The following is a 13,642-nucleotide window of genomic DNA, read 5'->3' on the forward strand; positions in this document are numbered from 1 at the left end:
AATACCTTCCCAACCCCCGATGGGATACCTGACATCACTCTGGCTGCTGCAGGAAAAGCTGAAAGGAGATCTGAGCTTGCCCCCGAGCTTCTCACTGGGGTGGAGGATACACAGAATGAGCTGAAGAGGAGGAGGCAGAGCTGAGTACGGTAACAACATTTAAGCCACATTTGGACAGGTTCTTGGATAGAAAAGGTTTAGAAGGATGTGGGCCAAATGCAGGCAAATGGGATGAGGTCAGGAAAGCACCTTGGTCGGCATGAAAAAGATTGGCAGAAGGGCCTTTTCCATGCACAATGACTCATTTACCTCAACTTTTAGGAATGCTGACAGGTCACAAAGCTGGGCAAAGTCCCACGGTGTGGAGAGAGTTCTGCGTGAGTCACTCCTCACCTGCCCAGATCACCCGGTTACAAAACTCGAATCCCCGCCACCACTCAGGACCGAGTGTGATCCGGGATTCAGAGTGGGTACAAGTGGAGAAATTGGAGATGTGGGCTTCAGGGAACCAGGACCAGACACATATAGTGATGGATAAAGCCTTTCGTGACCACGGGGCTTTCCAACCTATTGTTATAAGACTTAGGAGCAGAATTAGGCCATTCAGCCCATCGAGTTTGTCCTGCCATTCCATCATGACTGATTTATTATCCCCCTCAACTCCCTGCCTTCTCCCGTAACCTTTGTCACCCTGACTAATCAAAAACCCGTCGACCTCCGCTTTAAATATACCCAATGACTTGGCACTGGTTGTGCAGGAAACAATTTGTTTCCCACCTGATGAGAACATCTGCAAGAATGTTATTTTAGGTGGTGGTGCTCTGGGGGTAAATATTATTGAGGGAAATTCACTGGTCATTTCCCAAACCGCCTTCCCGCCTGGGAGAGCGTCACAATCGCTGGCGCCACAGCACCGTCTGGAGGAAGGGCTCGTGGAAGGGTTGGGAACAGACTCAGAGAGAGTGCATGCTGACCCCAGGCTCCTATTTATGATCATTCCATTTTATTATCCCACCTTCCAGTCAGCCCCCCCCCCATTCGACCACTCACCCACACCCGGGGCAACTAGCCCACTGACTTTGGTAGCTGGAAGCCGGAGCCCCTCAAGGAATCCCGTGCAGTCTGAGGGAGAACATCCAGCCCCCCCCGTCAGGTCTGACCCCGGCTCCCTGCAGCTGCCCTGTCTACTGCAGATGGTTCTGCTCTAACCCACGTTTCCATAACACCAACGGGACAAAACACAACTGATGAGTTAGGGAACACGATGTGGGCTGAATTTCTTTCAGGGACTAGTCCCGCAGTAATCAGGCTCCTTAAAAGAAACCACAGGCTGCTCGTTTCACCGGGGTGGACAGTAGGAGCTGATCAGCGATCGCTTCAGTCGATGCCAGTTAAGCGGCCTTTGCCTACGTTCAGTAAGTCAAATTTGTAGCCATTAATGGCGTCTTTTGAACTCCCTGCCGACTGTTATTGCGAGTCAAACTCGGAGACGCTAAGTCTGCTTTCGCCATTGACGGCAACGTTGTTACCTTATCAAGTGCAGAGGTGAGCCGTGGTTCCGAGAGGCTCCTCCCAGTCCGCCACTGCATCCATCCGGCCCGGTTGAGCAAGATAAGAGGACTCGGCTTCGCGCTCCCGCAGTACATCGAGCGGCTGCAGCCGCCGAGCATGGGTCGCGTCGCTGCGCTGCTCCGGCTACAGCTGCTCCTGTGCACCGGGCGGATCGCGGCTTTCCAGCTGACCGTCCTGCACACCAACGACGTGCACGCCAGGGTGGAGGAGACCAGCGAGGACTCCAGCAAGTGCGTGTCCAAATGTTTCGCCGGAGTGGCCCGGAGATGGACGAAGATCAAGGAGCTGCGTGGCAAGGAGCCCAACGTGCTGCTGCTGGATGCGGGCGACCAGTACCAGGGCACCATCTGGTTCAACTACTACAAGGGCACCGAGGCTGCACACTTCATGAGGAAACTGAACTACGATGTGATGGTAAGCAGCCGCGACATGACCGAGAGCTGGGACTCTCCCCGCTCCGGGTGCGATGAGTCTCGCTGCTGAAGGGGGCTCCCCTCTAACGGGAGGCAGGCGGTGTGGGGTCAAGGTGGGGAAGGTGTGAGCGTTTGCCGGGTACGGTCTCAGCAATATATGTTACAATTTATTTATGTGACAGCCTGTGCCGCGCGTTAGAATATCTGTTGTTAGCGGACTAGATCGTGTTCTGCTTTCTGGCACAGTTAACAAATGCAGATGTACCAAACGACAGAAAATCTCCAGCCAATGTATCGACTTGTGAGCACGCTCTCTCTCTCTACACTAAACCTCCCCTTTGCATCCTCTACCCCCTGCTGCCCCTCTATCCCCCCCCCCCCCCCCCCATCCTCCCTCCTTCTCCGCTAAATCCCGTAATTCATCAGCTTCGGACCTTGTTACTTCACCGCTGACTGTATATATCCTATCCCGAAGTACATTACGTGGGACTTGTGTGGACTGAATGACATCGGTTAATGTTTCAATCACCTCACCAACTGAACCATACTTTGCTGCCGTCTTAGGCAACTTTCCTCGCTGTCCACGACACCGCCAACCTTCGTATTGTGCGCGATCTTGCCAATCATACTTCCTGCGTTCACATCCAAGGCAGTAGTGCCCGTGATGAACAGCAAGGGTCCCAGCCCCAACCCCCGTGGAACAACACCGCACAGCCCTCAGAATTCATTCAGTAGCACAAATCGCTGAACAAGTTACCAGCGATCTGGACTCCTGGGTTTGAATCCTAGCACAACTTCAGGGGGAAAGAAGAGTGGTGGGGGGTGGACTGTATGCCCCCCCAAAAACGTGGCCTCTTATTCAGAAGAATGAGGGCGACTTCATTGAAACCTATGGAATGGTGAAAGGCCTTGACAGAGTGGACGTGGTGGGAGAGTCTAGAGTCAGAGGACACAGCCTCAGGATAGAGGGGTGTCCTTTTAGAATGGAGATGAGGAGGAATTTCTTTAGCCAGAGAGTGGTGAATATTTGGAATTGGTTGGCACAGGCAACTGTGGAGGTCAAGACACTGGGTGTATTTAAGGCAGAAGTTGATAGGTTCTTGATCAGTTGGTGTGTGACGGGATATGAGGAGAAGGCAGGAGATTGGGGCTGAGAGAGAAAATGGATCAGCCATGATGAAATGGCAGAGCAAAGCAGACCCGGTGGGTCAAATGGCCTATATCTTATGGCCTTGTGGTTTTATGGTCTTATGTTTGAAGGGAACTGCAAACATCATGGGGACTTCAATCTATGAATAGATTGCTGAACTTCTTAAATTGACAGGAATGTTGAAGAAGAGAAAATGGTGGAGTGCATCAGGGCTTGTCTCTTAGTTAGAACAGTATATTATGGGGCTTATGAATTGGTTGCTTTAAGTAATAAGGAAGGATTAATAAAAGATGTTGAGGTTTAAGACCCCCTAGAAGGCAATGACAACAATATGGTAGAAATTCAGATTCAGTTTGAGGGTGAAAATCACAAAAAATTATCATTTTAAATATGGACAACTTTACTGATGCGAAGCTGAAGTTGTCTTTGGTTGACTGGGAAAATTAGCCAAGAGATAATTTTGTAACTAAACAGTGATAGATATTCAAATATCTGGTCCATAGCACTCAGCAGGAATTTATCCCAGTTAGAAAGAGGGATTCGATGGGAACTGTGTAGACTGTTGTTGACGAAGCAGGTCAAGATTAGTGTGAACTTGAAACTGGAGCCTACAAAGTGCCAATGGTTAGTAGCAGGCAGAAAATTTGAACTATTTGGGATTTATTAAAAAAAAGACTATAAAATAAATTTTGAGAGAAAAGTTACACCTATTATCAAAGCATCCAATAAGAATTTCTAGAGAGATTTATAAGAAAGTTGTGACTAAAGTTGGTTTGGGACCTCTGGAGAACAAGTCTGGTGAATTAAGAACAGGGCAGAAAAGTTAAAGCAATCTTTTTTTGCATCACCATGGAGAATACTACAAATACCCTCATTTGTCAGGGTAACAGGAGGGTCTATTTCAAGTTACAGAAAGAAGTTGTAAAAATCCTAGTCACGAGGGATAAAGTATCAGAGAAACTCACTGGTTCAAAGGCAGATAAATCTCACGGACTGAAAGTCTGAACTGAAGTGTTTTAAAGGAAGTGGCTACAAAAATAGCGGACCCACTGGCTGAAAATTTTCAAAACTCACTGAATTTGGTTAAAGTACAGTAAGGCTAGAAATCAGCCAATGTGACTCCCTTGTTCAAGAAGAAAAGAGGGAACTATAGGACAGTTAATGGAACATCCATTGATGGCAAGGTGCTGGGGCCAATAATCAAAGATGAGACTCAGATAAAGATTCTACATTCAGCTTTCTTAAGTGATAAATCTAACCCCTAGTCAAGCTGGTTTAATGAGATACAAATCATGTTTGACAGATTTGCTGGAATTCTTTGAGGATGTGACAGGGAGAGTTTACATTCATGCAATGTGTTTAGATTTCCAAAAGGCATTAGACAAGGTGCCATAACTGAAAAAGCATTTGACAAGGTATTGGAGGAAGTGCGTTGACTTGACTGAAAACTGGCTGTTGCACAGAAAACAAAAAATTGGAATGGGTCCTTCTCAGGCTGGAAAGGTATAAGCAATGGAGAAAACCAGGGGTCAGTTCCTGACTCTCACTTGTTTACTAGTTACATTAATGACCTGGAGGAAGGAACAAGATGTGGGGTTTCCAAGGGTACAACTAAAATGAATGTAGAACTGTCACAGTGTGCGTTGGCAATAGGACACAAGTGTGGAGGAAAGATGGACTCTTGATGTATAGACAGCGACCAGAGTTTAAAGAACATTAGTTGCTTGGATGTGTGACATTGCAAGAAGTGACATTTTCAAAATGAGGACCCAGCAATTAGAGCTAATCGGACGTCTGCTTAAATAATACACGTAACTCAGAATCCCCGAGCCTGTCAAAATACATTCAACGAGTTTGTACAGAAAGCACCAGGAAACAGCGTTATGAACAGTGAATCACTCAAGGCTTCTCAGCATTGCTTGTCTACGCTGCCTGCCAAACTAGGCCCCTATGCCTGCATTTGGCAAGAGTGCAGAAAAGATTTACAATCCTATACCAGATCCCTCTAAACCCCTTCTATTTATGTCCAACTGTCTTCTAGATGTTGAGATTTACCTTCCTCTGGCATCTCATTCCATCGACACACCACCCTCTGCGTGACGAAGATGCCCCTCAAGTCCCTTTTAAATCTTTCTCATCTCACCTTAAAGCCACGTTCTCTAGTTCTTCGTTATCTTTCCCGGGAATAAAGAATATGTGTATCTATAATCTCTCGTGATGAAATATACTTTTATTATTCTCAGTGTCTAGCCTTTGAGCAATTTGAGAGGACTTCCTCTTCCACACCGATAAGGAGTCCCAATCCACAGCATTCCTTCAACAAAATTTGTTTTTATTAACTGCCCCCGTTTCTTCAGCCTATTGTGCTCTAAGGCTCCCTCGTTCCAAAGCACACAATCCCAACCGAGGCACACCCTGTAGTCCTGGCATCGTGTTCTAATTCTCTCTAACCATGGCTAATCACAGGGCCTGTGGCTCACCCAGTCAATGCCTAACTATTATTCTGCCTGGTCCCAAGCTAGGCACACTCTGTAGTCCTGGTGACACCCAGAGCGATCTCCTCTGTATCCTCTCTCGTGACATCATATCCTGTAGTTTGGTGTACACAGTGGTCAAGCTGTGGCCTACGGATCTGACTCCTCTTCCCTAAAGTTGTTTTCCATGTCTCAGCCAATAAGGGCAAGTAACCCACATGCCTTCTGAGGTACTTTTTCTACCTGACTGCTGCATCAGGAATTTTTGGAGATGTACTTCAAGATCCAACTGTTCTTACTTCATCCAGCACAGAAAGAGGTCCTTTGGTTCATGCAGACTGAGATGACCATCAAGCCAGTGCCATTTACCAGCGTTTGGCCCACCACCTTTCCGATCAGTGGACCTGTCCATCTTTTAAAAGTTCTTATGGCACTTGGCTCAGCCACTGACTCTGGCAGCTCATTCCAAATAGATATTATCTTTAGTACCAAATAGTTATCCCTCAAGCTCCTACTGAACATTTTCCCTCTCACCTTAAACCTATTCATCTAGTGTCCGCCCCGGGAGAAAGACTGGGTGCATCTTTATTCTATCTACACCTTACTAATTTATTTATTGAGGCCTCTCTGGCCATATTCAGCCATGTCACCCAGCAATCCCCTGATTTAATCCTAGCCTAATCACGGGACAATTTACAGTGACCAATTAACCCACCAACACTGCGGTACGCCTTTGGACCGTGGGAGGAAACCCACACGGTCATGGGGAGAACGTACAAATATCTTGCAGGCAGCGGCAGGAATTGGTCACACTGTACTGTAAAGTATTGTGCTACCATGCTGCGTCCTACCTTTGCCCTATCTTCGTCCATTGTGATTTTAAACAAGATCACAGCTCAGTCTCCTGCACTCAAAGTCCCAGCTTGTCCAACTTTGCCCTACAGCGCAGCCCCGCAGGTCTTGATAACATCCTTGAAAATCTTTCTCTATTCATTCCAATTTCCACAGCAGTGTGAACAAAGCTGAACACAATACGCCAGGTGTGACCTCACGAGCGTCCTGCACAATGACCTCTCAACACATACTGTATTGCCTCTCATCTTGCCAGTGCAGCGTGCTTTCTCACTCTGTCTGCTCCAGGACCAACAAATCCCTGATCTTCAAGTTTCTACTTCTGCTCTCTATGACAAGGACCAGAGGGCATAGCCTCGGACTAGAAAGACGTCCCTACAGAACAGAGATGAGGAAGAATTTCTTTAGTCAGAGTCCCAGAGTTAATATCACCAGAAATTTGTTAACTTCACAGCAGCAGTAGAATGCAATACATGATAATATAGAAAAAATAAGTAAATCAATTACAGTAAGTATGTAATGTATATGTATATGTGCAAAGTACTCAGGAGATCTTTAGGGAGCGGTGTCTCAGAAAGGCAGCGTCCATTATTAGAACCTCCAGCACCCAGGGCATGCCCTTTTCTCACTGTTACCATCAGGTAGGAGGTACAGAAGCCTGAAGGCACACACTCAGCGATTCAGGAACAGCTTCTTCCCCTCTGCCATCTGATTCCTAAACGGACATTGAATCCTTGGACACTACCTCATTTTTTAAGTATATGTTATTTCTGTTTTTGCACAATTTTTAGTATATTCAATATACGTAGACTCTAATTGATTTACTTATTTGTCATTATTAATTTTTTTTCTTCTATATTATGTATTGCATTGAACTGCTGCTGCTAAGTTAACAATTTTCACAACACATGCCAGTAATAACAAACCTGACTCTGATTCTGATTAAATAGTTAATTTAAAAATAGTGAAAAAGCAGAAATTATATTTTTTAAAAATTGTGAAATAGTGTTCCTGGGTTCAATGTCCGTTTAGGAATCGTTTGGCAGAGGGGAAGAAGCTGTTCCTGAATCATTGAGTGTGTGTCTTCAGGCTTCTGCACCTCCTTCCCGATGGTAACAATGAGAAGGGGGCAAGTGCTGGGTCCTGAGTCTGTGAAACAGACAGCTATGAAGGCCTAGTTATCAAGGATATTTCAAACAGAGTTTGAAAGACTGTTGATTATTTAGGGCAGCAAAGGTTATGAGGAAAAGGGAGGGGCAGGAATGGGGTTGGGAAAGAAAATGATCAGCTATGATTGAATGGCAGAGCTGACTTGATAGGCTCCTATGTCTTATGGTCTTATTAAGTACATGGGTTATACCGTTTGGCTAATTGTGCTGTTAATCAGTTTAGTATAAAGAGGTGACGGGCAGCATTAGGACAAGGCTGACATGACCAGTACTCATTACTTAGATTTTTAATTCCTAGATATTAATAAAAGCTTGTGATTAATCAGAGTCCATTCCATTGACTAAGTTAAATATTAATACTGCATTGTAAGTAAGTTGCTGCCAGGGTTTTCTCCTTGTGGCTGCTTGTTGATGTTCTGAAGAAAATGATACCCTATAGCAGCTTTGATGGCTGCTGACGGGCATGAGGTGCCATTGTGGAGTTTTGCACAGGGACGCCTTCACATTGAGACCGCAGTTGAAATGGCACTAGAACGTGGCAGGTTCATTGTGTGACGTAAACAAAGATAGGAGGTGAAAGCTACGAGAGACGCCGAGCCTGGAACCTGGACCAACAAGAGATCTACTGGAATACTCCAGTGGGTGAGTCATCTCTCTGGAGGGAAATGAATAGCTGCGACCCTTCATCTGGACGGAAAGGTAGAGGAAAAATAACCGTTATAAAGAGATGAGGGGAATGAGTGGCAGGTGACAGGGTCCAGTTGAGGAGAAATAGTCATAGATCACCAGAGAACGAGGCTCTTCGGCCCATCTAGTCTGTACCAGACTGTTATTTTGGCTGGTCCCTTAGCCCTCCATACCTCTCCCATTCAGGCACAGTAGTCATCTGCAGAGTTTTGCAGCACAGAAACACGATTAGCAGATAGAGGAAGGAGAGTGGAGATAGAGACTGAGGCTGGGAGGTGATCGGTGGAGACAACGAAGGGTTGCAGATGATGGGAGAGGAAGATGGAGCATGGAACTAAATAAGGGAGGTGGAGAGGCTAGAGAGGAGGAGGGACTGGGGTTGGAGAGAGTGTGATGGACACCTGGAGAGGGTGGGGAAGAGGAAGCTAGAACTTTCTTTCTTTGCACTGAAGGTATTCGAACCTTGCCTTTCAGTGGACAGTGTAAGTCACTGGGCTGAATGCAGGAGGCCCACCCCCGTCTCACTTGTTCCATCCAGCGTGCCTCCTGTCTAGAGCCAAAGCAGTTCCCATAGCAGTGAGGATGTCACCATTGAATCAGCTGTGCTCTTCAACTACAACACAGGGTCTTGCCATCTTCAGAAGTTTTCTGATGACTCTGCCATAGTTGGATGCATCAGCAAGGGAGATGAGGCCGAGTACTGGGCTATGGTGGGAAACTTTGTCACATGGTGTGAGCAGAATCATCTGCAGCTTAATGTGAAAAAGGCTAAGCAGCTGGTGGTGGAGCTGCGGAGGGCTAAGGCACCGGTGACCCCTGTTTCCATCCAAGGGGTCAGTGTGGACATGGTGGAGGATTACAAATACCTGGGGATACAAATTGACAATAAACTGGACTGGTCAAAGAACACTGAGGCTGTCTACAAGAAGGGTCAGAGCCGTCTCTATTTCCTGAGGAGACTGAGATCCTTTAATATCTGCCGGACGATGCTGAGGATATTCTATGAGTCTGTGGTGGCCAGTGTTATCATGTTTGCTGTTGTGTGCTGGGGTAGCAGGCTGAGGGTAGCAGACACCAACAGAATCAACAAACTCATTCGTAAGGCCAGTGATGTTGTGGGGGTGGAACTGGACTCTCTGACGGTGGTGTCTGAAAAGAGGATGCTGTCCAAGTTGCATGCCATCTTGGACAATGACTCCCATCTACTCCATAATGTACTGGTTAGGCACAGGGGTACATTCAGCCAGAGACTCATTCCACCGAGATGTAACACTGAGCGTCATAGGAAGTCATTCCTGCCTGTGGCCACCAAACTTTACAACTCCTCCTGCGGAGTGTCAGACACCCTGAGCCAATAGGCTGGTCCTGGACTTATCTCCGCTTGGAATAATTTACCTATTATTATCTAATCATTTATGGTTTTATATTGCTATATTTCTACACTATTCCTGGTTGGTGCGACAGTAACGAAGCCCAATTTCCCTCGGGATCAATGAAGTATGTCTGTCAGTCTATGAGGGAACTGGATGGGATGATGTTTGTGTTGCGAGTGTGATAAATGGAGGCATCTGCATTTCAAAATCTTTACAAACCTCAGGTCATTCCCAGAGCTTTGTGACGACAGATTGAGGCGCTGAAGTTTGGGCCCTTGATGCTCTGGGGTGGTGGGGTTGAGATGTCCTGACTGGTAGCCGGTTCAGTGCACAACGTCATCTTGGCTAAGGGCTTTCAGGCTATCCTGGGAATGATCAGCTGGGAGATTTGTTTGCATTACTAGTTCCTGGTGGTACTTAAATGGGGAGGGCTTTAAACCATCTCCTAACAGTGACTGAGAGAGTGGTGTGAGCCTGGAATTCACCAGCAGTGGTAGTGGTGCTTAAGTGGATACTTGACACAAGACTTTAGAAGTTAGAGGCATAAGAAATGTAGACAGGATGATAGTTCAGACAGCGGAATGCTTCTCCTGTGAGATGTGGGATTTCATGATACCTAATAATCTCCCAGATGACTACATCTGCAGGAAGTACACCCCAGGTTCAGCTCCTGACTGACAAGGTTAGGGTCTGAAGCTGGAGCTGGATGCACTCAGAACCAGCCAGGAGGCTGAAAACTTCATAGATGAGTAATAAACTCTCCTGGGTTTCCAGCTGGGTGCAGGTATCAATTATAGCAGATGTTTTTGATGACAAACTGTGCCATCTTCATCAGGGATGATGCCTGAGCAAGTTTAGTCTGGTGGTATTTATACCCCCCGTACTCCCTCCCTCCTGATCGGTTAGTCCTCGTCCAATCAGGTTTCTGCTCTCCCACTGTGTTTACAATCGAATTCCAATTCTCACTTAGAATGAGATCTTGTTAAAATTCCTTTCCTCTAGTTTTATTTCAATGGTTTCCTTTACCAGGCGTTCCCAAACGCTATTGGTACAGCACAGCAGTTTTTTGTCGTCGAAGTCAATTGCGAATGCAGTGTTCTGCGGCCACCGATTTCTCCGGGCAACAGATACACCTCCTGTGCTCCTAATGCGGGTTTCCACCCTTTATGGCCGATATACGCTGTCCTGCTGTCACAGGGAATCCAGCTGACCTGAGTGAGTCCCAGGTTATCTTTGATCCTAATTCTGCTGGTGGGAATGACCTATCAGGCCAGTGGCAGTGTGGCCGGCTCAGAGGCTCTGCAGGAACAGGGAGGGGAAAATCAGACAAAGCTGTGGCTATAGGAGACTGGATAGTTCGGGGGAGAGATAGAAGATTGTGTGGCTGTGATAGAGACGCTGGGTTGGTGTGTTGCCTGTCAGGTGCTGGGCTTCAGGAGCCTCAGAGCAGCTGCGGAACATTCTCAAGAGAGAGAGGCCAGGGTACACATTGGCACCAACGGTAGAAAGGGGAGAACAGGTCCTGCACAGTCAGTCGTAGGCGTCGGGGAAAAGGCTGAACAGGTAGTAATCTCTGCTCGTGAGGGCAGGAACAGGATGATAGCTCAGATGGATGAGTGGCTGAGAGGCAGAGTTGAAGATTTCTGGATCACTGGGCTCTCTTCTGGGGAAGCTACAGCATGACCCGTACAAAAAGGATGGGTCACACCTGGGCCCAAAGGGGGACCAGTGTCTTTGTGGGCAGGTTTGCTACAGCAGCTGTGGAGGGTTTAAACTAAGCCTGCAGGGGAATGGGAACCAGGGCCGAAGATGGGGCAGTTAGTACACAATTCGATGCAGTGGGACTGTGGGGCAGTCAGTGAAATGAGGTGAAGTGTAGCATGGGGGCAAAAGCGAAAAGGATGATGAATGCAGAACAAACTGCTGTACATGAACGCACACAATCAGGTAGATGATCTTGTAGCAAGGCTAGAGACTGGCATGTATGACATTGTGGGCATCACTGAGTCGTGGCTGAAAGAAGATCAGAGCTGGGAGCTTCACATCGAAGGATACACATTATATCGAAAGGACTATCAAGTAGGCCGAGGGTCTGGAGTGCCTCTCTTGCTAAAAGATGAAATCAAATCCTTAGAAAGAGGTGACATAGGATCAGGAAATGTAGAATCTTTGTGGGTAGAATTAACAAACTGCAAGGGGTAAAAGCTGTGATGGGGGTTATATACAGGCCCCTGAGCAGTAGCCATGATGTGCTATATAAATTTCAATGGGAAATCGAAAAGGCATGTAAAAAGGGCAATATTACTATTGTCACGGGGGATTTCACTATACAAGTAGATTGAGGTATCAGGTTGGCGCTGGATCCCAACAGAGGGAATTTGTAGGACACCTATGAGGTGGCTTTTGAGAGCAGCTTCTGGATATAATTCTGTAGATGAGCCTACAAGAGGAGAAGCTGTGCTTGATCTGGTATTGGGAAATGAACCCGGTCAGGTATCAGATCTCTCAGTGGGAGAGAATTTTGGAGATAGTGATCATAATTCTATCTCCTTTACCATAGCATTGGAGAGGGATCGGAACAGACAAGGGAGGAAAGTGTTTAATTGGAGTAAGGGGAGATATGAGGCTATCAGGCAGGAACTTGGAAGCATAAATTGGAAACAGATGTTCTCGGGGAAATGTACGGAAGAAGTGTGGTAAATGCTCAGGGGATATCTGCGCGGAGTCCTGCATAGGTACATTCCAATGAGACGGAAAGGATGGTAGGGTACAGGAACCATGGTGTACAAAGGCTGTAATAAATCTAGTCAAGAAGAAGAGCTTATGAAAGTTTCAAAAAACTAGGTAATGATAGAGATCTAGAAGATTACAAAGCTAGCAGGAAGGAGCTTAAGAAAGAAATTAAAAGAGCCAGAAGGGGCCATGAGAAGGCCTTGGCGGGCAGGATTAAGGAAAACCCCAAGGCATTCTACAGGTTTGTGAAGAGCAAGAGGATAAGACATGAGAGAATAGGACCAATCAAGTGTGACAGTGGGAAAGTGTGTATGGAACTGGAGGAGATAGCAGAGGTACTTAATGAATACTTTGCTTCAGTATTCAGTATGGAAAAGGATCTTGGCAATTGTAGGGATGACTTACAGTGGACAGAAAAGCTTGATATTAAGAAAGAGGATGTGCTGAAGCTTTTGGAAAACATCAAGTTGGATGAATCACCGGGACTGGATGAGATGTACCCTGGGCTATGTGGGAGGCGAGGGAGGAGATTGCTGAGCCTCTGGCGATGATCTTTGCATTATCAATGGGGACGGGAGAGATTCCAGAGGATTGGAGGGTTGCGGATATTGTTCCATTATTCCAGAAAGGGAGTAGAGTTAGCCAAGGAAATTATAGACCAGCGAGTCTTACTTCAGTGGTTGGTAATTTGATAGAGAAGATCCTGAGAGGCAGGATTTCTGAACATTTGGAGAGGCATAATATGATTAGGAATTGTCAGCATGGCTTTGTCAAAGGCAAGTTGAATTTTTTGAGGATGTGACTAAACACATTGATGAAGGTAGAGCAGTAGATGTAGTGTATATGGATTTCAGCAAGGCATTTGACAAGGTACCCCATGTAAGGCTTATTGAGAAAGTAAGGAGGCATGGGATCCAAAAGGACATTGCTTTGTGGATCCAGAACTGGCTTGCCCACAGAAGGCAAAGAGTGGTTGTAGACGGGTCATATTCTGCATGGAGATCAGTGACCAGTGGTGTGGCTCAGGGATCTGTTCTGAGACCTCTACTTTTCGTGATTTTTATAAATGACCTGGATGAAGAAGTGGAGGGATGGGTTTGTAAATTTGCTGATGACACAAAGGTTGGAGGTGTTGTGGATAGTGTGGAGGGCTGTCAGAGGTTACAGCGGGACACTGATAGGATACAAGACTGGGCTGAGAAGTGGCAGATGGAGTTCA

General features: G+C 46.6%; 1 protein-coding gene across 1 annotated transcript in view; it reads left to right on the plus strand.

The window, feature by feature from the left end:
- Positions 1–1,108: 1,108 nt before the first annotated feature.
- The window catches only part of nt5e (5'-nucleotidase, ecto (CD73)), an 81,147-nt gene continuing 68,613 nt past the window's right edge, over positions 1,109–13,642 (plus strand). Inside the window, exon 1 of the mRNA XM_059986584.1 lies at positions 1,109–1,986. Coding sequence (XP_059842567.1) covers positions 1,669–1,986 — 318 coding nt within the window. The 5' untranslated portion in view covers positions 1,109–1,668. The remainder of the gene's footprint in view (positions 1,987–13,642) is intronic.

This window comes from Hypanus sabinus, chromosome 12, assembly GCF_030144855.1.
Source record: "Hypanus sabinus isolate sHypSab1 chromosome 12, sHypSab1.hap1, whole genome shotgun sequence".
Taxonomy (NCBI): Eukaryota; Metazoa; Chordata; class Chondrichthyes; order Myliobatiformes; family Dasyatidae; genus Hypanus; species Hypanus sabinus.